The sequence below is a fragment of the Erinaceus europaeus genome, chromosome 7 (genome assembly GCF_950295315.1).
Source record: "Erinaceus europaeus chromosome 7, mEriEur2.1, whole genome shotgun sequence".
Taxonomy (NCBI): Eukaryota; Metazoa; Chordata; class Mammalia; order Eulipotyphla; family Erinaceidae; genus Erinaceus; species Erinaceus europaeus.
The window spans coordinates 117112347-117137533 of NC_080168.1; the positions used below are offsets into that span (position 1 = coordinate 117112347).

The 25187-nt window shown below is 53.8% G+C and overlaps 2 protein-coding genes across 8 annotated transcripts in view; one reads left to right on the forward strand and one right to left on the reverse strand.

Moving 5' to 3' along the window:
- Positions 1-10383, forward strand: part of HDAC7 (histone deacetylase 7) — a 41085-nt gene extending 30702 nt beyond the window's left edge. For all 7 annotated transcript variants that reach the window (XM_060195478.1, XM_060195479.1, XM_060195484.1 and 4 more), the window contains 10 exons: positions 1110-1217; positions 2360-2415; positions 2629-2716; positions 4175-4294; positions 4463-4560; positions 6425-6543; positions 7056-7189; positions 7462-7546; positions 8956-9091; positions 9215-10383. In XM_060195478.1, coding sequence (XP_060051461.1) covers positions 1110-1217; positions 2360-2415; positions 2629-2716; positions 4175-4294; positions 4463-4560; positions 6425-6543; positions 7056-7189; positions 7462-7546; positions 8956-9091; positions 9215-9260 — 990 coding nt within the window. In that variant the 3' untranslated portion in view covers positions 9261-10383. The remainder of the gene's footprint in view (positions 1-1109; positions 1218-2359; positions 2416-2628; positions 2717-4174; positions 4295-4462; positions 4561-6424; positions 6544-7055; positions 7190-7461; positions 7547-8955; positions 9092-9214) is intronic.
- A 2123-nt stretch (positions 10384-12506) lies between these two features.
- On the reverse strand, positions 12507-22874 carry SLC48A1 (solute carrier family 48 member 1). Its single transcript, XM_007516223.3, has 3 exons — positions 22615-22874; positions 13464-13631; positions 12507-12807 (listed from the first exon to the last, which is right to left on the reverse strand). Exons 1-3 carry the CDS (start codon positions 22748-22750, stop codon positions 12671-12673), a joined length of 441 nt encoding a protein of 146 aa, XP_007516285.1. The 5' UTR covers positions 22751-22874; the 3' UTR covers positions 12507-12670.
- Between the last annotated feature and the right edge of the window lie 2313 nt (positions 22875-25187).

Sequence of the window (25187 nt, forward strand, 5' to 3'; positions counted from 1 at the left end):
GACTAGAGGCACCTGTGGACAGGTGTGCCCTCAACTGGTGTCTCCCTAAGCACGGAGCCCAGTGCCTCCTCACACCTGGAGGACTGTGACTCAGGACACCTGGACTGTGGTTGGGGTTTAGGAACTCTCCCTTTAGAAGGCCCCATTGGCTGGCCTCTAGGCTGCCCTGGGCAGGGTTGGGGCTGCCTGGCCCGGGACTGTGGGGGTGCCTCCATGTGTCCTCGGTGACCCAGGCACGTCCTTCCCCAGGACGAGCCTCCCACCCTAGTTCTGTCTACCCCTAGACTCGCATGGGGGCCTCCTGCCTCCTGCCTCCTGGGACAGAGCTCTCCCCAGTTACAGTGGTCCCTGTGGTGGTTGCCCAGCTAGGCATGGAGGCAGGGGACGGAGGCCGAGTTCCCGAGGGGAGATGAGAACCGTAGCCGGGGGGCTGTGTGGGAGCCAGTCAGGGCCCTGTTCACAACTCCCCATTTCTTACCACTTTCTGATTTTTCCAACTGTTGTTGCTTCTGTTTTCTCCTCCCTCCTCTCCCTCTCTGTCTCTCTCTCTCTCTCTCTCCAGCCTCTTGCGACTCTCTCTGCCTTCCTCGCCTCTCTTGGTCCGCCTCGCCCTTCCCATCTCCCCATCATGCCCCCCGGCCCCTCCCTAGCCTTGAGGCCCAGGGAATGGGTTTGGGGGGCCCCCAGCCTGGGCTAGGGGCCCTGAGTGGAAGACAGTGGTGCAGACGGCCCCTCCAGCTCCGACCATCCAGCGGGGCCTGAGCAGAGTCAGCTGGGGCTTAAAACCCCCTCCCGGCCCAAACCCCAAGTCCCGCCCAGGTAACGCCATGCCCCCTCCTCTGACCGGGGAGGCAGGCGCCATGCTGCCGGCAGAGTGCTGGCCACACACGGGCTGGCGGACTGCAGCGGGGAAGAGGTTGTGCTGGGATTGGGGGACACAGGAGGCCTTGCCTTTGGGCGGTCGGGCACTGGGGAGGCAGCACTGTCTGCCCAGCTCCCTGCCCCTGGGATCCTGGCCATGGGGTGGGCACCACTCCACGGGCCCTGGCTCCTGTGGGAAGGCTGTGGGAAGCCTTGGATGATGCAGGGCCTGACTCTGGCCCCCGCAGGTGGACACCGACACCATCTGGAATGAGCTTCATTCCTCCAACGCAGCCCGCTGGGCCGCTGGCAGTGTCACCGACCTCGCATTCAAAGTGGCTTCCCGAGAGCTGAAGGTAGGAGATGGGTTGAGTCGAAGCCGGGCAGGTCTCCATGGAGTTGGCTGAGTCGGGCAACTGAGGAGGCTTCCTCTGGGTTATCGCCACAAGGCTTTGGAAGGGGAGTTACAAGTGTTAGGGATGTGGGTGAGATTTGAACCCTCGGCTCATATTTCTTGGAAGGGAGAGCCAAGACACCTTTGGTCTCTGAAACAGGGATCGGGGCACGCAGGACCTACACGTGACTCAGCGAGTCCACACTGTCTTGGCGCCTTCACGCTTTGGCAAGTCGGTCCTTTGCAGACTGACGCATGTGTGCAGGCTGTGTGCATCTCGCTGGGCAGGGCCTAACGTTCACATCTCCATTTATTTTTGCTGCTGTCTTTGGTCTTTTTCTTTTTTTTTTTTTTCTGGCCTCTCCTAGGCCTCGAGCCTATCTGATTTTTACCGTTCCTGACCAACTTTTTTTTTTTTCAGATAGCCAAAGACAGACAGTGAGAGGGGGAGAGACCATAACACCAGGACTTCCTCAGTGGTCATTGCACCTCCCACGGGGTGCTAGGGAGTGGGACCTAGTCCTCAGTGCTCAAGACAAGGCGGGCACCTTTCAAGGGGAGCTGTGTCTACACCACTGTTGCTCAGAGCGCGTAGCCTGAGGAGGGCCTGGTGTCCTCAGTGTCACAGTTCCTGGGTCGCTTTGCAGCCAGCACAGCTCTGTGCTTGAAATCCTGGCTCCGTGACTTACAACCAGCCGGCTTTGGCCAGGTTACTCAACCCACTGGAGCTTCAGATTTCTCTTGTCTGGAAAGGGCAGATAATATGAATGTTTATGTTATGGAGAAGTTGTGAAGATTAGATAACCTTTTACCTCAGACTGCTATCGAGAGAGTGAAATACAACATCTGGAAAGCACTCTGCCTAGTGCCCCATCATTTGGCCCAGCAAGGGACCCTCCCCAACACACACATACACCCAGACTGGAGTTCTGTACTCATGTCTGACCTGAAAACAGGATGCCAACACAGAGCCTAGCACTGGGCATCTCAGGCCCAGCCTAGACCACCAGCCATGCTGGCTTGTTGTCCCATCTTGGGGAGGGTTTGGGTTATGGAAAGGAGGATCAGAGGCTGTGGGGTTGACAAGCATCCTTCTATTTCCAGAACGGTTTTGCTGTGGTTCGACCCCCAGGACACCATGCAGACCATTCTACTGCTATGTAAGGCCTTGGGGGGGAGGCCTGGGGGTGAGATGGGGGCCAATCCCCCATCTACCTCCCATCCCCCCAAAGTCTGTCTAGTGGGGCATCTCCACTTCTCCCCTGAACTTTCTCAGGGTGGGCTGTGTCTGGGGCTGGTGGTGAGAGGAGGTGGGGCAGGTGGAGGCACTGGGAGGGACTGGGTGAGCAGAGCCTCTCTCTCTCTCCCACTAGGGGCTTCTGCTTCTTTAACTCAGTGGCCGTCGCCTGCCGGCAGCTGCAACAACAGGGCAAAGCCAACAAGATCCTCATCGTGGACTGGGTAGGTCCCTGTTCCTGACACCTTCAAATTCCAGAACCTGTGTTCAGGACATTAGTCCCCCCACAACTCAGTGACCCTCATGCAAAAACATAGGCGAAAAGCACATTCCCATCCCAGGGCAGCTGAAGACCCGGAGGAGATGGTGTGTGGGAAGGCCTCAGCCGCAACACAGTCTCACAGCGCGTAGGAGCCACCTGACCTCAACTGGCCTCTTTCTGCAGATGTGATAATGTTTGCAATACCCTGTGCAGATGTGACAGTAATCAGCAGTCACAGGCAGCATCAGCACACCACTAAGGCTCCAGCCGCTGGGGCATTTAATGTACACAGCAGGCTGGTTTACAGACAAAGGAACACAGAGGGGTTCCCACAGACACTCTTCCTAGATTCCTGAGACAGGCCGTCTGTGGAGTACTTGCATCTGTGTGCCGGAACTGGTCCAGCAAGATAGCTCAGCTGGACAATGTGCCTGCTTTGTTGTGTGCACAACGCAGCTGTGAGACTCGCCTCCTCTGCATTGGAGGAAGCGTCAGTGGCTCTGTGGTGTCTCTCTCCCTCTACCTCTCTGCTTCTCTGAGGGCTGGCCCTGGCCTCAGGCACCTGGTGCTCTGTAAGTGGGCTTAGTTTCTCTGTGGCTGTAAGCAAAACACAGGGGTGAGGAACATGAGTGTGATACTGAACTCTTCCCACTTATTGGCTGCCCTGCTCTTTGCTTTGTTTGTTTATGAGAAAGACAGAAGAAGAAGAAGAAGAAGAAGAAGAAGAAGAAGAAGAAGAAGAAGAAGAAGAGGAAGAAGAAGAGAGAGAGAGAGAGAGAGAGAGAGAGAGAGAGAAACCAGACATCACTCTGGTACATGTGTTGCCAGGGACTGAACTCGGGACCTCATGCTTGAGAGCCCAATGCTTTATCCACTGCACCACCTCCTGGACCACAGAAAACAGCCAACTCTTTTTTTTTTCTTTTTAAGATTTTATTTATTAATGAGAAAGATAGGAGAGAGAGAGAAAGAACCAGACATTAGTCTGGCACATGTGCTGCCAGGGATTGAACTCAGGACCTCATGCTTGAGAGTCTAGTGCCTTAGCCACTGCACCACCTCCCGGACCACTTTTTTTTAAGATTTAATTTTGTCAGAGCACAACTCAGCTCTGGCTTATGGTGATGCTGTAGAATTGAACCTAGAACCTCAGGTGCCTCAGGCATGAAAGACTTGTATAACCATTGTGCTCTTCCCCAGGCACCCCCATCCACCACTCTTTGGAGGCTTCCTCCCCACCCATGGCACTATGCCCATAACTTTTACACATATAGGGAGGCTCGGGCCACTCAGCTCTAGGAACCCCTGTTTGCTGACCTCAGGCCTGGGGTCCTGACCCTCTCAGAATAGCCTCTGACCTCAGAGTCCCGTGTGGCCCAGTCTCCCTCCCTTAACTCCCTGCTCTCCACCCTCCCCACAGGATGTTCACCATGGCAACGGCACCCAGCAGACCTTCTACCAGGACCCCAGCGTGCTCTACATCTCCCTGCATCGCCATGACGATGGCAACTTCTTCCCAGGCAGCGGGGCTGTGGATGAGGTAACCCCCAGACCCCCCCTCGTGACGCTCCCTCCAGCAGACTGTGCCACCTCTTGGATGCCCCCCTCTTTAGCTGGAAGTGAAGCCCATGGTTGAGACGGATGGACGGACGCGTCACGCTTATCTGAGACTCTGTCCCCTTCATGTCTCTTGCTTCCCGTTTCTCAGGTCGGGGCTGGTAGTGGTGAAGGCTTCAATGTCAACGTGGCCTGGGCTGGAGGACTAGACCCCCCAATGGGGGATCCTGAGTACCTGGCTGCCTTCAGGTTAGTGACTTGGTGGCAGGGGGTGGGGGGGGGGCTCAGAAGAGGCCTAGCTCAGCAAGGCCACCCCCATCTGCCCTCTCTGCCAGTGGCACTGGGTTGGGAGTGTCAGTTAGCTTGTCAGCTTGGCCCATCCAATTACTAGGCATTATAAGTCAGTCCCAGGAGGGCCTTGTGGACAGGGACAAACAAAATGAAAGGCTCTGTGACTGGCCTCTGGGGTCCTCAGTCCCACTGAGAAGATAGCAAACGCATACAAGAAGGAAATAGTCGAGTCAAAGGGCACTTAATTTTACTTTTAATTAACTCATTAATTAATTATTGGATAGAGACAGAGAGAAATGTAGAGGGGAGGGGGTGATAGAGAGGGAAAGAGACAGAGAGACACCTGCAGCCCTGCTTCCACTTACAAAGCTCTTCTCGTTCAGGTGGGGACCAGGGCCTTCTACCTGGGTCCTTGCACTTAACCAGGTGTGCCACCACCTGGCCCCTCAGGTTTCCTGGAGCTGCTGGTGAACTGCTTGTTGGGAGGCAGGTGGGGGAGTGAGTGAGCAGAGCTGCCTCATTCAGTAGAGCAAGGGAGAGGACCCTCTGGGCCTCCGGTCATTTGGTCTGATCTTGCCAAGGGGGACTCAGAAGTTAGTAACTCTGGAAGGCCTTTTCATAGTAGCAGTGAGTGCTAATTTTTCAGTTGAGAATTTTGTATGGCCCTGCAAATGATATTATAAATACTTTTATGGCCCTTGGCAGAAAAGACGCTCCCCACCTCTACTCTAGATACTCAACCTGGATGAGACGAGTTTTGTACTGAGAGGAGAAACTTGTTATAGAGAAAGAAAGTAACTCTGTATGGTCTCTCTCTCTCCGTGTGTGTGTGTGTGTGTGTGTGTGTGTAAGATAAGTCATTCTAGAAAGGGGACTTTGGGCTGTGTTTGGGAGTCCTTACTGACTTCCCTCTGGGGCCACTACCCTCCATTTGGGAGAACAGGACCCTGGATGTGGGTCTGCAAACACTTTTCTGCAGACAATTCTCCATGACAACTAGTTCTGTAGGAGCCCTGGACTGGGACTCCTGGCATTTGGGTGCCCAGAGCCTGGGGCCTGAAACGACACCAAACATGGGCCTCGTAGGGTCAGGATGGAGGGAAGTATCTGTGGAGAGCCAGCCAGGGGACTGCAGAGGTGGTACTAACTCAGACTGGGTTTTTATTATTATTATTATTTTTATTTATTTATTTTCCCTCTTGTTGCCCTTATTTTTTTAATTGTTGTTGTAGTTATTATTGTTGTTATTGATTTCATTGTTGTTGTTAGATAGAACAGAGAGAAATGGAGAGAGATGGGGAAGACAGAGAGGGGGAGAGAAAGACAGACACCTGCAGACCTGTTTCACCACCTGTGAAGTGACTCCCCTGCAGGTGGGGAGCTGGGGGCTTGAACCAGGATCCTTATGCCAGTCCTTGCGCTTTGTGCCATGTGCACTTAACCAGCTGTGCTACTGCCCGACTCCCCCAGACTAGGTTTTTTTTTCAGACTTTCCTGTGTCTGAACTTTAGAGACTCTCCCCACCTGTGACCCTACACCCCTCCAACACATACTCACTGACTCCTTTCATCCCCCCTGCTGCCCCATTCTCGCCTCCTTCCTGTCTCTCACCAGTTAACAGCCCTCAGTTGGTGGCTGGGAACTTAGGTGAAGGCCAGAGGGTCTACTAATCCTCTTGGGAGGTTGGGGGTCCCAGTGTCTTAAGAGCAGGGAGCTCTTCAGTGAAACCGGAAAGGAGAGGGCTGGCACCAGGGAGGGGCCTTTAGTCTCAGGTGCTGTCCCTGGAGGGTGATGAACCCCACTTTTCTCCACCCGTTCTCAGGATGGTCGTCATGCCCATCGCCCGAGAGTTCTCTCCAGACCTGGTCCTGGTTTCAGCTGGGTTTGATGCTGCCGAGGGCCACCCAGCCCCACTGGGAGGCTACCATGTTTCTGCCAAATGTAAGGAGGAGAAGTCAGGAGAAGTCAGGAATGAGGCCTAGGCTGGGTGTGTGGGGCTGCTGCCTAAGGGAAGGTGGCAACTGGTCCTGTCATTCTCAAGGCTTGGTCCCCATAGAAGGCCTAAATCACACCTTGAAGACTTAAGTCTGGCAGATAGGAAGCAAAGCCTGTCCTCAGGATTGGGCTAGTGGGTTCTTTGGCAAGGGGGGTGAGGGGGGTGGAGGTGGGAAGGAGCAGTGGTCTGAGAACAGAGGAAGCCCCCTCAACCCTCAGGGCCCCAGTCCCTGGGAATCAAGATGATACAGGTCCCCAACACAACCCCCTCTCAACCTGGGACTTGCTCCGAGCCTGCAGTGAGGTAGCTCCCAGGCACGGGGCTCCTACGTGAAAACAATTGGGGACCCAGAGCTTTGTACACCTGAGTCATGACAGAAAGAGAGGAAGGGGCAGGAGGTCGTGGCGGTGGGGCATGGGCCCACTGCCCCTTCTCCCCTCTTCTCTCCCCCATCTAGGCTTTGGATACATGACGCAGCTGCTGATGAGCTTGGCGGGAGGTGCTGTGGTGTTGGCCCTCGAGGGTGGCCACGACCTCACAGCCATCTGTGACGCCTCTGAGGCCTGTGTGGCCGCTCTTTTGGGCAACAAGGTGAGCGGCCTGCACTGCAGCTGTGTGTCCACAGGCCAGGAAGCCTGGCTCTCCCTGGATGGTCCCAAGAAGGCACATGGAGCTCCTTCTCAGGAGTATTTAGGGGCCAGCCGTCAGGCCAGCAGCAGAGGGACAGAGCTGGCACCTCTTCACCAGGGCAGGCATAGGGCTGGTCTGGTCAAAGCCAGGAGCACAGGCCCTTCTGTGCCTAGGAGGGGAAGAGGGAGGACTCTGGGACTCTAAGAGACTAGGAGCTCATGGACTTCCTGCAGGTGGATCCCCTCTCAGAAGAAAGCTGGAAACAGAAGCCTAATCTCAACGCCACCTGCTCCCTGGAAGCTGTGATCCGGGTGCACAGTGAGTGTGGGCCGGGGACGTCCATGACCCCACACTCAGGAGGCTCAGGCATCTGAGGCCCTGTGAGCACAGCCTCAGGGATTGCTCCTCCAGCCAGGCCAAGGGCTTTGCATCACCCCATGCCCCTGCATCCCTGGAGGCCTCTGGATGGCCCCTGTGAGGACCACAGGGTAACAGCCTCCTCAAGGCAGGGCTGGCAGCCCCCTGCAGCTGTAGTGCACAGCCAGGGCAGGGCCAGGCTGGCACCACCTTTGCTGAAAGCCCTCAGTCCTTGTCATTTGGGTTGAGGAACTCAGCCTACATTGGCAGCAGCTGCATTTAGAATAAACACACACACACACGCACGCGCGCGCATGCACACACACACATTTGGGTCGAGGAGCTCAGCCTGCATTGGCAGCAGCTGCATTTAGAATAAACACACACACACACACACACACAGAAAGCACTTTAGTTTCACCTCCAACTCAGCACCTGTGGACTATTATATCCAGAGACCCACGTCAGTGCCAGGGAGACCAGCACAAGTAACTCCATCACCTGTGTCAGGGGCCAAGGGGAGCAGGTGTTCGGCCCCACAGACCACATTTCTCACAGCAGGCAGCACGGTCACCCTCTGGAGGGTGGGTGCCCGGTGCAGCATGCGACCCTGGAGATGACAGCCCTCCAGCTTCTGTCCTGTGTGATCCCATGTTGCAGGGCCTGACTCTGATCCCATCTAGAAAAAAAAGGAGGGGGTCTCTCTTGGTGCTCTCCTATGCCTATGGAGATGAACCAGAGGTGAACCTTCACCTGAGGAGGGTGGGAAGATGTCCAGACACCTGCCGGCTCCCGTACGGCCATTCTGACACACTCTGCTCATCCCATCAGGGCAGCAGGGGTGGGGTGCAGTTTGGGGAGACGTGTTGAGGGGCAGGGGAGAGCTGACTAAATGAGGTCATGCTTGCTCCAGAACCACCCTTACTCAACATCAGGCCAGGCGTTGCATGCAGCCCCAGTATTCACCTGGAGAGAAAAGTTGTGTCACAAAGAATGGGGAACCTTCAGGGATGAGTAAAGACAAGAATATTGCAGATGAAGATTTGGGGTCTCCAGTTTGGACAAAGCTAGTAGGTCTATTTTAGGTATATTCCAAGGAGCCCATGACCTTACTAGTTTTTGCCTGAGCCTGACATCTAACATGCAGGTGACCTAAGTCATTGTCCAGGGAGATGGTGTCATAGTTGGAAAAGGGACTATAAAGCTGGATCAGGGAAGAGAGGAGCTCCCAAATATGGGGAAAATATATCAATCCTGTTAAGTGTAAACCCCATCGATTTGATCTGGGGCCCATAGTCAGCACAGGAGCCCGTGTAACCTCTGCGTCTCTGGAGGTTCCCCATTCTTTCTGACGCAGCTTCTCTCCCCAGGTAAATACTGGGGCTGCATGCAACGCCTGGTCTCCTGCCCAGACTCCCGGGGGCCCAGGGCACCGGGTGCCGATGCAGAAGTGGAAGCGGTGACCGCCCTGGCGTCCCTCTCCGTGGGCATCCTGGCTGAAGGCAGGTAATGCCGGACCCTTGGTCTTAGCTAACAGCCTGCGTGGAGGCCCCCAGGTCCTGACACAGCCCTTAGCCTCCTCATGTCCTTCCTGCAGCCCCCCACAATGCCCACCTTGCCTTCCCTCAGGCCTGCAGAGCAGCTGGTGGAGGAAGAAGAACCCATGAATCTCTGAGGCTTCACAACCAACCTGCCCGTCTGCCCACCGTCTGGACCTGGGTCTCTTCTGAGCTCTGGTGACAGTGCCCATCCCCGGGGGTCTTCAGGGACCCTGCAGGCTGGCGGCCAGGACCAGAGAACAGCCCCAGTGACAGTCACCCCAAGGAACCTGAGAAGGGCCCTGATTCTAGAATGGGGACCAAAGAGAACTCTGAGGGAGGGGGGGTGGGCAGCCAGCCAGGCCCCAGCAGGGCTTTCCACAAAACAGCATCTCCCCCGCTGGGGTCCAGGGCCCTGGCTGGGCCCCCATTCCTCAGGACCGCGCAGACGGGGCTGGCTCAGTTGAGCCCACCTATAACCACTATTCTTGACTCTGTAGACCCAGACTTTGCACACAGCCCCAGGCTCCACACAGAAATGTGAACTTGGCCTTAGCCAGGGCCACCCTCTGAGGGCTATACTGGGAGGGGTAGTGGGACTGGGGAGGAAGAGCCAAGGAGCCCCACATCCCTGAGTGCAGGGGAGACCCTTATCTCTCTTGCCTTCTCCATGGACTCTGGGAGCCCCTGCCCCCACAGGATAAGCTCCCTTCAAGCAGTCACCAGCAGGCCCCCGCCGGGCCCCTGCCCCTGCCGCTCCAGAGCCCCCCCATGTTGGCCATCTCAGTGCCCTGGGGCGGGGGCAGGTGGGTGCTCTTCAAGCACTGTGCTACCCCATCCAATGGTGCCAAACCTTCATCTCTCCTCAGAAGCACAGCACACCCCCTCTCCGCCAGGGACTCCTCGGTCACTGCCCCCTTTGTGAGCCTTCTCTTTCTAGGGTCTCCCCACACCCCAGGTCTGATCCACACAGGACGTGGCTGAAGGCTGGGGGGCGGGAGAGTAGATACAAGTAATGGGGAGGCTGCCCGGGCAGAATCTTCACGACTTCTAGGGTCCAGGCCTGGGGCCAAGAAGGAAAGTATGTGTGTGTGTGTGTGTGTGTGTGTGTGTGTGTGTGTAGGGTGTATGGGTGTGTGTGAACACATGTGTGTGTCCCCTGGAATCCACCAGACCCTGTGTATGTATGCATGTTTTTGTAAAAAAGGGAAAAAAAAAAGAAAAAAAATTTGAACAATAAATGTTTTATTTGCTTTAAAATTGCCTTGAGAGGGTCCCCTGAGGGTGAGGTGTGGGCAAGGCGTGCACAGCACACAGTGGGTGTGGGGGAGAGGCTCCGACTGGGCTGGGGGGCGGGAGCCCTCTGCAGCCTTGCCCTGCCCCTCAGGCTGCAGTCCCGCAGGGTGTGGGGGCAGTCGCTGGCAACCTCGTCTTTCTGGTCCGCTTGCCCTGCTTACAGGGGAATGTTGAAGTGGCAGGTATGGACCACAGCCACAGACAGGTGGGTGTAGACTCACCCCACCTGGCACTCACTAGGGCATCCCTACACAATCAGGCAAGGAATCAGACCTATTCAGGCCCAGGTCTCAGCTGGGTGCTCAGGTAAGTCCTGTTCTCTCCTGGAGCTCATTTCCAGAAATAGAGCCTGTTTATGGTTCCTCCCTGTTCAGATGCACCACAACACCTCTAGCATGTTCTGAGCCCGGAAGATAGGTGGCAGGTCTGGACAGGCACCAGCAGGGAGGGAGCCAGCCGGGCTGCTCTGGCAAGAAGAACAGCCTCACTGTCTGTGGCTCCAGCCCTGTGGCTGGATGAGAAGGTGCCAAGGGGAGTGGGCTCAAGGCTACACAGCTGTCCTGGCCTCAGTGATGGGCACTAAATCCTACAAGCGTAGTTGAAGCTGTGTCCTGGCAGCCTTGTCTTGGCTGGGATGTGCTAAGAGGGTTAGTTAGGTGAGCAGAACCCAGCTGTTCAGGGTCCCTGTGCCAAGGGGCCAGGGAGAGAGGGCATGTAGCCCAAGAAACTGATCCCTGTCCCCCTCACCAAAGCACAGATGGAGACAACCAGAGAATTATCACTGGGCCAGTGAGATAGCTCAACGTGTTAGGACACTGGACTCGCATGCCTGAAGCCTCAGAAGTCCCAAGTTCAACCCCCAGCATCACCATATGCCAGAGCTGAGTGGCTCTCTGATGTCTCTCATAATAAATAAATCTTAAAAAAAAAAAATCACCACTCTAGCCTGGGAGTTGGCTGGCTAGAACTGGACTTATAAGCCTGAGATCTTGAGTTCAAGCCCTGGAATTACATGTGCCAGAGTGATGCTCTAGCTCTCAATAAATAAATAAATCTATTTTAAAACACCACTACCACCACCATCACCACCTTCACACCCACCCTTCCTATGGTCCACATGCCCCTGAATCACACCCTACAAGAAACCACCAGAGGCGGGCTGATATAAGTGACCGCTGTATTCCTGCTAAAGTGACAGTGAAACAGATAAGGCAAAGAAGGGGGAGGCCGGATAGGTGGATGATGAGTAGGCCGTGTGCAATGGTGCCTTAACGAGCGTGGACAGCAAACCTCCCCCCACCCAAGCTGGGCAAGGCCTGGGGCCAGTGTCTGAGCAGAAAAAGCAGAGATCTTTGAGAAGGAAGATTCCTCTTCAAGAAAGAAAAGTTCCAGGTGGTGGTCAGTGTGTAGGGGTGGACACAGGGAACATCTCGTGGCTGGGTGTCACGGGGGGCAGCTGTTAGAAGGCAGGTGGGAAAGTCTGAGGGATTCCTCTCACCCCCCTTTCCCAGGGTCCTCCGGGGGCCAGGGGCACCTTCTTCAAGCCTTGTTTAGTCAGGGAGTGGGGTGTGTGAGAAGTGAGGTGAGCGTGATGGGATGCCTAGCTCGAGCACTCAGTGTTCATGAGGCCTGGGTGGGCAGTGCAGGAAGAGTGACAATGCTTTCTCCGTCGTCGTCCCCACCCCCTCAATCCCGGCCTGGGGAAAAGAGCCTCATGTTGCCCCCAGTAATGTTGACCCTAAGGGGCAGCAGGATGGGGGTCCTGGGGTGGCAATTAAGAGACCCCTTATTCCACCTGACTGCCCCATCAAAGGGAGCCTGGGCTAGTGGGGACCAAGCCACCAGCCTAGTCCCCTGGCCCCAGAAACCAAGCCACTGGCCCAGTCCCTGGATCCCAGGCTCATGTCAATGCTCTCTCCATTAACTTGAGGTCCTGGGCCTGCTTACAGAGATCTCTGTCTCTGCATGCTCACCTTGCAAGGTCAGAAGCTGCCCTCCAGGCAGGCTGGTGGGGAACAACATGGGAGACCCCTTTCTACCACACTTCTACTTCTTCCTCAAAGAGGACAGGACAGCTCCCAGGAGACCACAGTCCTCTGGCTGTGTATTTTCTGCCACGATGCTGCTCCCCCCGCCCCGCTCTCCCCACCCTCCAGTGGGTGTGTGTGGGAAGAGCTGAGGGATGTCTCAGAGGTCAAGTCCAAGTCCCAAGAACCCCCAGGGGGTGGGGGCAGAGACTGCAGCTCCTGGGTCAGAAGTCGCTGAGGATGCTGATGTCAGCAAAGTCGGCCCGGTAGCGATGGGCGTACAGGCTGAGCAGGAAGGCCCACTTGAAGGCGATGAAGCTCCAGACGCAGGAGAGGTAGTAGCTGTTGGGGTCTGTGAGGCCTGCGGGGGAAAGTGGGGCTGAGACTGAGAAGGCCTTGCCTGTGCCCTAGACTGAGGGTCTCACAGAATGAGGAGGCCTAGTAGTGAGAGCCCAGGACTGCCTGCCATCCTTCTGGCCCTGGGTCAGATCCATGCCCAGGCCCAGGGCGCCTTCCCCCAATCAGTAGTCCTGGAACTTCCAATGGAAGCTGAAGCAAGCCAGTAGAGAGACTGTGCGTGTGCGTGTGCGTTGTGCATGGTGAGGATATTAGAGCACTCAGGGCTCACAGCAGGAGTGAGAGAAATACAAGACAGGCCAATCACAGGCCTGTAATTTCTGTTTTTATGGTGTTTATCCTAGTCACCTGCATTACTTTAGCATCCAGACTCCCAGGAGGCAGGGTGAAAAGCCTTTGGTGGAGTGTTGGCTGCTGCCACCAGGGGGCACTCCCACCCCATGGCTAGGCCAGAGACTAAATTTAGGGCCCAACCAGCTCAGTGCTTCCCTCTTGCAACACTCAGGGCTGGGCACTCAGGCGCTCCCACTTTATCCTGGCAGCAAGAGATCAGGAACCTGCCTGGCCCTTTGCACCTAAACAGAACCGGTACAAGAACTTGGGCTCCATTGCTCCCCTGCCTCTGGCTTCCCAGGTGTTCCCCTCCTGCCCGGTCCTCACTCTGGTGTTGGGTGATGGCCAGTGCAAGGAAGGTGCAGAAGGTGGCGACAGAGATGGCCGAGAACAGGACGCCCACGAAGAAGAAGCCGCGGAGCCCCTTGAGCCAGGTCCTCCAGTAATCCTGCATGTACATCACGTGTGTCATCAGGACCCACAGCGCCAGCACACCTGCAAGGCAGACACCGTCAGTGAGTGCAGTCACCCAGCTCCCCTCTCACCCGACAGATACCCCAGAGACCTCGAGGTCCACTGGCCAGGCCCATCTGCTTGCAGAGAAATACCAAGCCTACCTCGGCCTTCTCATATGTTCTCTTAAACATGCAGCGTGGATGGTCTGAACCTGGAGGCCAATCCAGCTGCCTCCTGTTAAGCCACACAGAGGAGATCAGCTCATGAGAACCAGGGGGTTGGCTAGCCAGCTCACTTGGGCGGACCCCGACTGTCATGCACTCAGCCTGGGTTTGTGGCCCTGGTACATAGGAGCTACTGCAGTGTCACTTCCTCTCTGTATGAAAAAAAAATCAGGCTGGAATGGTAGGCTTCCACTCATAACTAAAACGTTTGAAAAAAATATATATATATCATGCCCATTCTTCTCCTTATCTTTTAAATTTGTATTTATTTATTTTTCTTGCCTCCAGGGTTATCACTGGGGCTTGGTGCCAGAACTATGAAACCACTGCTCCTGGAGGCCATCTTTTCCCCATGTTGTCCTTGTTATTGTTGCTGTTATTATTGCTGTTGTTAGATAGGACAGAGAAATGGAGAGAGGAGGGGAAGGCAGAGAGGGAGAGAGAAAGATAGACACCTGAAGACCTGCTTCACCGCCTGTGAAGGGACTCCCCTGCAGGTGGGGAACTGGGGGCTTGAACCGGGATCCTTGAAATGGTCCTTGTGCTTCACGCCATGTGTGCTTAACCCGCTGCGCTACCATCTGGCTCCCTTCTCCCTATTTTTTTTTTTTGTTTTGTTTTTAGACAACTAGGCCTTAGAAAAATGTCACTAGGGAGTCGGGCTGTAGCACAGTGGGTTAAGCGCAGGTGGCGCAAAGCACAAGGGCCGGCATAAGGATCCCGGTTCGAACCCTGGCTCCCCACCTGCAGGGGAGTCGCTTCACAGGCGGTGAAGCAGGTCTGCAGGTGTCTATCTTTCCTCCTCTCTGTCTTCCCCTCCTCTCTCCATTTCTCTCTGTCCTATCCAACAATGACAACAACAATAATAACTACAACAATAAAACAACAAGGGCAACAAAAGGGAATAAATAAAATAAATATTTTTTAAAAAATTTAAAAAAAAAGAAAGAAAAATGTCACTGATGTTAGTGAAGGATTATTCTTCAATAGTGTTTTAAAATGCTTAAAAATAGTTTTTGAGTACTAATATGGTGCCTATGGACAGACATAGCCCACAAACTTTTTTTTAAGGATGTGAAGGGGTCTTAAAAATAAGAAGACTTGGGAGTTGGGCGGTAGTGCAGCAGGTTAAGCGTATGTGGCACAAAGCGCAAGGACTGGCATAAAGATCCCAGTTCGAGCCCCCGGCTCCCCACCCGCAGGGGAGTTGCTTCGCAGGCACTGAAGTAGGTCTGATCTGAAAGTATCTATCTTTCTCTCCCCCTCTCTGTCTTCCCATCTTCTCTCCATTTCTCTCTGTCCTATCTAACAATGATGGCATCAATAACAACAACAATAATAACTACAACAACAATAAAAAAACAAGGGGGAGTCGGGCAGTAGCACAGTGGGTTAAGTGCAGGTGGCACAAAGCACAAGGACCAGTGTAAGGATCCCAGTTCGAGCCCCCACCTCCCCACCTACAGGGGAGTCGCTTCACAAGCAGTGAAACAGATCTGCAGGTGTCTTTCTTTCTCTCCCCCTCTTTCTTCCCCTCCTCTCTCCATTTCTCTCTGTCGTATCCAACAACGACGACATTAATAAAAAAGAATAATAACAACAACAATAAAAAGGGCAGCAAAAGGGAATAAATAAATAATTTTTAAAAAACAAGGACAACAAAAGGGAAAATAAATAAATATAAATTTTAAAAAAATCAGAAGGCTTGTGGCTGGGTGGTAGTTTATCTGGTAGAGTGTACACATCTTCACTCTATAGGACCAGAGTTCAAGCCTAGAGTCCCCACCCACAGGGGGAAAGCTTGACTAGTGGAGAAGCAGTCCTGTAGGCGTCTCTCCTCTTTGTATTTCTCTTTCTCTCTCTCTTTCTACCTCCTGGGTTATTGCTGGGGCCTGCTGCCTGGACTACAAATTCACTGCTCCTGGAGGCCTTTTTTTTTTTTTCTTCAATTTTATTGGAGAGGACAGAGAAATGGAGAGAGGAGGGGAAGACAGAGAGGGAGAGAGAAAGATAGACACCTGCAGACCTGCTTCACTGCCTGTGAAGTGACTCCCCTGCAGGTGGGGAGCGGGGGCTCGAACCAGGATCCTTGTGCAAGTCAAGTCCTTGCGCTTCGCGCCACGTGCGCTTAAACAAGTACATCACCCTCTCCCCTCCCCCCACCTAATTTTCCTCCCTAGATCTCTTTGTCTTTCACTTCTACCAAAAGTAAAAAAAGGGGGGGGGGAAGTATAGAGACAGAGAAAGGGGGAAAACGACCTCCAGGAATGGTGGAGGAGTGTAAGCACTGAGCCCCAAAGATAGCTCTGGTGGTGGTAAAAAAACAACACAAAAAGTTTGAATATTTGAGAACCACTGCAGTCCAGCTAGTCAGCTCTTTGGGGACCCCCACAACCTGCCCTGAGGCCTGCAAAGGTGGGGGGCCCCTCTTCTACCCAGCTTCTCCCCAGCCTGCAGCACGTAGCCTACAGCATCTAAAGGCTGTGTGTGACTGAGCTCTTGGGTGGCATGACTCAGGCCCCAAGCCTATGAATGAGGAGAGGCAGGGAGATGCCCTAAGCCAGCCAGCACCCTTCTGACTTTTGGCCAGAGACCATATCACTCCCTCCGGTCTGCTACAAAGGGCAGGCCAGACACCCCAGGCCTTTTTGGGTCTTCCTGGGTCTTTCTGGGCTCAGCTGGGCCTGTCTCTTAGGATGCCAGCTGCCACTCAGCCAGTACAATGAGTGCCCTCTGTGCCAGGCGGTGCCTACCAGTGCAACCCAAGGAGGGGAACAAATGTGAGTTCCACTGGCAAGGGGTTCCAAGGAAGGGGGAACGGGGACTGAGGGAGAGCCAGGCAGCAGCTTGGGTCTGCTAGTGGTCAGATGTGGTCACACAGGTGACTGGACCCTGGAGTCAGGAGACCTTTTAAAGGGAGCCACACATGGGTCACACAGAGCGGCACCCACACCCAGGAAGGATAGGCATCTGGTTGGGAAAGTCATTATCTGTGGCGAAGGGTGGGGGAGGAGGGATTCACGGGAAGATGGAGTAGGGAGAATACTGTGACTGAGTCTGGTCGGAGAATTAGTTAAGTGTATAAATTCTTCTGTCTTTTTTTTAATGTCGAGAGAAAGAGAGAGAGGAAAGAAAGAAAAAAGGACATCATCACAGAGCTTTGTTTACCGGCTCAGAGCTGTCACATTTCAGGCATCTGAACTGGGGACAAAAGCCACAAGTGTATAGCCAGAGGCCTGAGCTGCTTGGAGTCCTCCCCTGCAGCCCTACTCCCAAAGTGGTGCAGTGGAGAATGTACTGGACTTGCGTGCATGAGGTCCTGAGTTCAATCCCTGTCACTGAATATGCCAGAGTGATGCTGTTTCTCTATTTCATAAATAAACATAAGAAAAAGCAAAGCAAAGCAAAGCAAAGCAAAGCAAAGCAAAGCAAAGCAAAGCAAAGCAAAGCAAAGCAAAGCAAAGCAAAGCAAAGCAACCAGGGGCTGGGAGATAGCTCACAGCACACACTTCCCCATGCTCAAATACCTAGGTTTGAGCCTCAGTACACGGGAGCACTACATGTGAAACAGGGGGACCTTCAAGGATGGCAGAGTGGTACTGAGGTATCTCTCCTTCTCTCTATCTCTTTTTATCTCACTTGATCTGAAGTTAAAAGGAGGGAAACAAAGGTCTGTTGGAAACAGTGGAATTATGCAACTATGAGGCCCTGGCAGGGGACGAAAAATAAAAATAAGAAAATACGAATAAAAATGAATAAGCCTCGGGTAGGGTAGAGAGCATAAAGGTTATGCAAAAAGTCTTTCATGCTCTGAAGTCCCAGGTTCAACACCCCCAATACCACCATAAGCCAGGGCTAAGCAGTGTTCTGGCCTCATTTTCTTTGTGTGTCTCTTTCTCTCAGTAGCTCTCTCTTTCATTAAAATAAAACAAAGTAAAGAAAGTATTTTTAAATAAATATAAGTTCTAGGGGGCCGGGCTGTTAACACCTAGTTAAGTGACAATACTAAGTGCAAGGACGTGAGCAGGGATCCAGGCTTGAGCCTCTGGCTTCCCACCTGCAGGGTGGAAGCTTCATGAGTGGTGAAGCAGGGCTGCAGGTATCTCTCTTTCTCCCTATCTTCCCCTCCCCTCTCAATTTCTGTCATATCCAATAAATAGGAAAAAATGGCCACCAGGAACAGTGGATTCCCAGTGCTGGCACTGAGTCCCAGCGATAACCTTGGAGGCAAAAAAACCCCAAAACATAAAAATAAATACATAGAAGATAGAAGGTCTTGTTTAAAAAATGAGTAAGCCTCAAAATGTCACCGATCTGGATTCAGGGAAATGTCAGGGTTCCACCGGAGTGAGGACATGGCATCTCTTGCCAGCTCTTTCGACTCAGACTCTCCCAGCTCTGCACCTGCCCACCTCCAACCTTCCTCACAGGCTGGGAACCTGGAAGGTGGGTCGCCCCATCCTGAGGTCTGGGTGTGCCAGAGAGCAAGCTGGGAGAGACCCAAAGGGGCAGTAACAACAGCCCTACAGCTTCAGTTTCCATCTGTGCTCTGGATGGCACGCCCAGTGTCTTCTCCTTCATGCCTCCCCATCTTCTTACAAGTGCTCATTTGAGGGGAGCAGCCTCATTCCCTGAAAGGCCCTTGGAGGGAGCCTTATTATTACCGAGTGCAGCCAGATGGGCCCCTGTCTGGGCCAGTTTCATTTGCCCATCTCCCCAGCATGCCCAGAGGAGGGAGTGAGGAGCTCAAAAAGGCTTAGCCATTTGGAGAGTCTAGAAGCCAGCTTAAGAGGAAAAATAAAGGAGGTCAGAGCAACTCCTCCGTGACTCAGCAGTTTCTGGGTTAGGAAATGCTGAAATTGGTGTCTGAGAGGATGAACTGTCTTGGTCCACTGGCCATGCTCCAGTGCTCACCCTCCAAACACCTACAGACAGCTGAGGGCCAAAAACAGGGGTCAGGGAGGGGAGGAAGGAGACCATTTGAGGCACCTAGACCAGTTCTCTGCTAATTAGCAGGCGCGACAGACATGGCTTGCCTCCTATTACCCTGCATACAGACAGGCTTTGCCTCCAGATAAGCACCAGCCGAATCTGGAGGTGTGCCCATCCCCACAACCCGGCTCCTGCCTGTGTCCCAGTAAAAACTGTACCAAAAGGGGGTCGGGCGGTAGCGCAGCGGGTTAAGCGCACATGGCACAAAGTGCAAGGACTATGTAAGGATCTTGGTTCGAGCCCTCAGCTGCCCACCTGCAGGGGAGTCCCTTCACAGGTGGTGAAGCAGGTTTGTAGGTGTCTATCTTTCTCTCCCCCTCTCTGTCTTCCCCTCCTCTCTCCATTTCTCTCTGTCCTATCCAACAATGAACAACATCAACAATAACCATAATAATCACAACAAGGCTACAATAACAAGGGCAACAAAAGGGGGGGGGAGGAAATGGCCTCCAGGAGCAGTGGATTCATGCTTCAGGCACTGAGCCCCAGCAATAACCCTGGAGGCAAAAAAAAAACAACACTGTACTAAAGGTAGCCCCCACAGCCCCTGCCCACACCCCAGGCAGCTGGCAGCTGGGTCTCCCCTAGATGGCTTGGGCCGCTGAAAGCCTGCTTCATGCAGAGTTCCCAGCCACCTGCCACAAGGCGGAGTGAGGCCCTTGTGGAGTCTGTCAGGCTCAGGCTGTCTGACAGTTTCAGGACAAGAAAGGTGGGGGGTCGACCAGTGACAGTGTCCTCAGTGGCTGAACTGCGGGGAGTCTACGGGGACATGCAGATGTTTGCACCTCAGCTTTGGGGAACCGTGAGGCCTGGAGCCCCAATGTGTATCCTGCTTCTTAGCTGATGTGGAGGAACACAGCTTGTTAGCTTCCTGGGCCAACTTTTCTGTTCCTTTTCTCTATCCCTGGTCTGTTTAGAACCACAAGAATCCGTGTGCTGCCCCACCTGGGGTTCCCACACAAAGCCATCTCTCCTCCATGCAAGTCCATCAGCACAGGAGACAATGGGTCTTTATCTATGAACACCCTTCACCAGGCCCACGAGCCAGCACACCACCAGCCCCTGCTCAGGCCTCAGGGGGGACAGGGAAAGAGGTCAGGGGCTGCCTTTTGTGACTCAGCAGTTTGTGGACTGAAAAATGCCCAGTCACAAGTGGGGTGCTCACAAGTCAAGTCAATCTGCTGAGGTTTCAATCGCAAAAGAGGAAGAAACAACAACTGGCTACAGACGTTCTCAGAACCCACTCAAGCGGAGAGGGCGCGTGGCCTGGCCCTGACCAAGCACCCCCACCCCCACCCCACCCTCTTCTCCTGCCAAGTTACTATGACTCTGCCATGACCACATGCGGGTCACCCAAGGTCAGAACTCCGGGAGGTGCCAGGACCCTGATACCTTTCCCTGAAAGCCCCTCCAGCTGGACTGCTCAGAGGCTTAGGGAAGCCTGCAGGGAGGCAGAGGGGGGCAAGGGAAGCCCCAGGTTTTCCTGCTGCGCACAGACCAGGGCCTGCGCCACAGCCCTCCACAGCCCTTCCGGAGGAAACACTCAGAGATGGGTCACCAAACTGTCATCTTTCAGAGGGGTGGGAGAGATGAGCCCTTCCAGTGGCATCTCCTTCCACTCCTTAACCGATGAGGCAACTGAGGCCCAGGAAGCCCTCACTGACCTAAGATCACAGTTAGGTAGGACAGGGCCACCTACCAGGCCAGACTCCAGCCCTGACTACAAGTCCTCCCTCCCTCCTCAGCTCTTGTCTCATCCACCCCTGAGCCTCTTTAAGAAAACAGCTATTCCCAAGACTGTGAGGGAGACCAGAGACAGAAAGGCTGGCCAGAAACAGAAAAGAAAAAAAAAGTGCAAAGAAAAAAAAATTTGAGGAGCATGGCAGGTGGCGGGCTGAGGAAGGAAAGGAAGGGGGGGGTCTGTATATGGTGAGTAGATAGAGGGATCCGGCAGTGGTGCAACTGGTTAAGTGTACATATTCCCATGCACCAGGATCCAGGTTCAAGCCCCTGGTTCCCACCTGTAGGGGGAAAGCTTCACAGCTAGTGAAGTAGAGCTGCAGGTGTCTGCCTCTCCTTCTCTCCCACCCCTCTCAATTTCTCTCTGTTCTATCAAATAAAATAAATAGTCAAAATATTTAAAAAATAATAAAATTTTGGGGTCTGAGTGGGTTAAGCACACATGGCACAAAGTGCAAGGAACGGTGTAAAGATCCCAGTTTGAGCCCCCAGCTCCCCAACTGCAGGGGGGGTCACTAACAAGTGGTGAAGCAGGTCTGCAGGTGTCTACCCCCCCCATCTTCCTCTCCTCTCTCAATTTCTCTCTGTCCTAGCCAACAACAACAATAGCAATAACAATAATAACAACTACAACAACAGCAACAATAAGGACAACAAAGTGGAAAAAATGGCCTCCAGGAGCAATGGATTCATAGTGCAGGCACTGAGCCCCAGCGATAACCCTGGGGGCATAATAATAATAATAATAATAATAATGATGTTTTAAAAGACATAGATAGGTAGGGTGTCTGAGGCAGTTCTTGGGGGTGGTGGTGGCAGAAACTCATAGGCGGGGGAGATGACCAGCCAAGGTGCCTGCCCACTTCTCCCTGGTGACCCCAATGCTCTGTGTGGCATTACTTAGGCTGTGTCTAATGATGTTTCAAAAGCAGAAACCCAGGCTGGTGAGACAGCTCACCTGGGGAGGGTCCTGATCTGCTACCCACAAAACCCATGATCGGTCCCAGCCCCCACTGCTGCTGTATTGTGGTCTCTTTCCTCTTCTCTCTCTCTCTCTCTCTCCTTCCTTTTCTATCTGCAAACGTCAGCCTGGAGCTGAAACCCCAGCTCCTGGTTTCTTTTCTTCCCTACCTAGGGATGCACAAGGATGGCGGCAGGGAGGAAGGACATCTAGCTACAGTGAGTCCACTTGAGAGCCTCTGGGAGCACGAGTGTCAAACGCCCAGTGTCTGCCTTGCATGCATAGCCTTCCAGTTCTTTCCCCACCCATTAGTTCCTATAGCTGGGAGGCCCTGGACAAGCTTTATGCTGAGCCTAGCTTTCAGCCTTATCTGCAAAATGGGTCCAACAGCAATGCTGACTGTCACAGGGCTTGATGGAAATAAGGCCTGCCACGTAGAAAGCAGAGAAGAAAATGCTAGCCAAGTAGAAACGACTTGCTGTTTCTCCACACCAGTCCGACAGCACAGTGGGTAATTGCGCAGCCAGAGCTGCCCAGCAGCACAGAGCACCTGTGAGCATGGGGCCTCTCTTTGCCCTTAGGTCCTCGCTCGTGGCCCCCCCTGCGACCCCCTCCAGGGTGGTGAGTGGAGCCCAGGAGCCACACAGAAGTGGTGGCAAAGAGACTCCCATGCGGTGGGAAGAAAATCTGCATTTCTGACAGCTCCCTGGCGCTGTCCAGGTGAGGCCCTCCGCCCGCCCCTTCTGTGCACACACTCTTCCAGTGGTTACCCAGCACCCAGGGAAGTGGCGCTCGAAGGGCAGGGGTGCCCCGTAACAAGTGTGCGCCGGGTGGTGTAGGGGGAGGAGACTCGCACCTCGCCGAGTAAGGGGGTGTCCGGGCGTCCGCACCCCGGGTGGAGCTGGGCTCCCGCGGCCATCGGGAAGCGGAGGCGGGCTGGCTATAGCCGTGAGCCCGGCCCGCTCCGAGCCGGCGCTGCCCAGGGGTATTTTGGGGGTAAACACCCCACCCGCTCCCCCGGGGGAGGGAGGCGCCGCCCGCCGCCCGCCGCCCGCGGAGGCTCCCCGCAGCCGCCCGCCCGCCCGCCCCGCGCACCCCGGGGTACCTGCCAGCCCCCCCATGGCCGCGGTCCCCGGCTGTCTGTAGACCACCGTCCAGACGAGGAAGATGGAGAAGCCGGCCACCGAACTGAGGCCGGAGTAGGCGGCGCGGAGGCCGAGCTGCAGGCGGGACGGGGCCATGGGGCCGCGGGCGCCGAGCGGGAGGGCGAGCGCAGCCGAGTCACAGGTGCAGGGCCCCGAGCGCCAGCCCGCAGCGCCCCGCCGCCCCGCCGCCCCGCCGCCCGGCCGCCGCCCCGCGCTCCGCCCTCCGCCTGCCCGCCCTCCGTGTCGCGGGCACAGCGCCCTCCCCGGCCGGAGGTCGCCCGCACCGGGCACCGCCGCGCTCTCGGGGTCTGCGCAGGGGGGTCCGCCCAGGGCGCTCCGCGGGTGCCCGCGCTTGGTAGGTGCGGGTTGAAAAGGCGGCTTCTGGCACCTAGCTGCAGGCCCACCATAACAGGGTATCTGGGCCTTCCGCACCGGGAGATGTGCATTTCTTCTTCCTTCCTTCCTTCCTTCCTTCCTTCCTTCCTTCCTTCCTTCCTTCCTTCCTTCCTTCCTTTCTTCCTTTCTTTCTTTCTTTTTTCTCTCTCTCTCTCTCTCTTTCTTTCTCTCTCTCTTTCTTTCTTTCTTCTTTCTTCCTCCCTCCCTTTCTTTTTTCATTCATTCATTCATTCATTCATTCATTCATTCATTCTTTCTTTCTTTCTTTCCTCTTCTTCTTCTTCTTCCTTTTCTTCTCCTCCTCCTCTTCCTCTTCTTCCTCCTCCTCCCCTTTCCATTTCCCTTCCTCCTTCTCCTCCTTCTTTCTCTTCCTCTTCTCCTCCTCCTTTTTTCTTCTCCTTTTAATTTTTGTTTTATGTTTATCTATTTATTGGCTAGAGACAGCCAGATGTTGGAAAGGGGTAATAGGGAGAGAGAAAGACACCAACAACATTGCTTCACTACTCGCAAAGCTTTCCCCCTGCAGGTGAGTACTAGGGGCTTGAACCCCGGCCTTGTGCGTTGTAACATGAGTGCTGAACCAAATGGGCCACCCCCTTTTTCTTTAAATTTGAGGTGTGCATTTCTAATATCAGACAGCAAGGGTAATTATTTGAAAATGTTTACCTCCAAATAGGAGACACAGTCTAGTTTAAAAATGTAAACCTCGTCTTCCAAAGTCTCATTTAAAATGAAAGTGTAAAGTGTAGGAGGCAGGAAAGCACACAACTTGTATGATTCCTTTGGCCTTATCAACTGCGTTCCTTCTTGACTTTTGCAGCCTAAGAAGATCTTCAAAGCTCTGGTTTGAAACCCTCGCTATAATTTTTCCCTTCTCACCTCAAACCTCTTTCCAGGTCCTTCTCCCTACACCAGTCTCTTCCTCCCGCCTCAATCAACACTCCCACCTCCAGAATCAGACAATCTGAAAGCAGAAACTAGAACGTTTAGTAGGAGTGTATGTTTGGAGCTCCCACTGTGGGCCAGGCATCTGGGTGAGCTGGTTGGGTTGGGTTGGGGCGGAGGCAGGGTAGAATCAAAGAATAGCACAGAGCCCTCAAGCACTTGTTATCTTATTGGGCAGACGCCTCATATACCTGCACCAAGTGGCCAGTATATCTTTAACTGTTGTAACAAATTACCACAAGTTCAGTGGCTTAAGATAACGCATTTATGATTTCACTGTTCAGTGAGTAAAGGAGTCCAAAAGTGAGTCTCTCTGAATTAAACTGGGGATGTGGACAGCATGCCTTCATTTTGGAGACCAAGGGCAGAGGGTCTATTTCTTTGCTGTCTTCAGCCTATTCCTCTCTCTTTTTCATCAGAGCACTGATCAGCTCTGACTTATGGTGGTGTGGGGGGAATGAACCTAGGACTTCAGAGCCTCAGGCATACAAACCTTTTTGCCAAACTGATATGCTATCTACCCCACCATTTCCTTCCTTTAAAAAGCACAAGTAAACAAAACAAAAAAGATTTACTTACTTCTTGAGCAGAGGGGGAGAGAAAGAGAACCAGAGCATCCCTCTGGTCTACATGAGTCTGGATGGAACTCACGCACGCAAATTTAGCTCTACCCACTGCCCAGCACACCCCACTCTGCAGTGACTGATCCTCTGCCTTCATCCCGTGGGCCAACAATCTTAGCACTCCAACCTTTCAGTTGTCACATCTCTCTCTCTTGCTGATATTACTGCTTTCCCCTTTCCCTTAATAAGGACGCATATGACTGAAAACCTGGATAATCCCAAACAGGCCCCCACCTCAAGATCCTTCATTTAGTCTCATTAGTAAAACACCTTCTACCATGTACAATCACAAGCCCACCGTTTTGGGGATTAGGACATAAAGTGGGGGACACTCCTCAGGGACATAAAGTCCTTGAGCAGTAATTACCACTTTTACTCACCACCTGGAAAAAGGCCTGGAACATAGGAGAGCTGTAACAAACATTTGCTGAGTGGGTGATGGCGGGTGAATGAATGGAAGAGTTAAATGAAGGTTAAAGAAGAATTAAAGGAGAATATATAGAAGAAATCTGGGTAGGGTATGATTCATTGCCAAATGAGTCATGGTGCACCTGGTTGAGCGCACATGT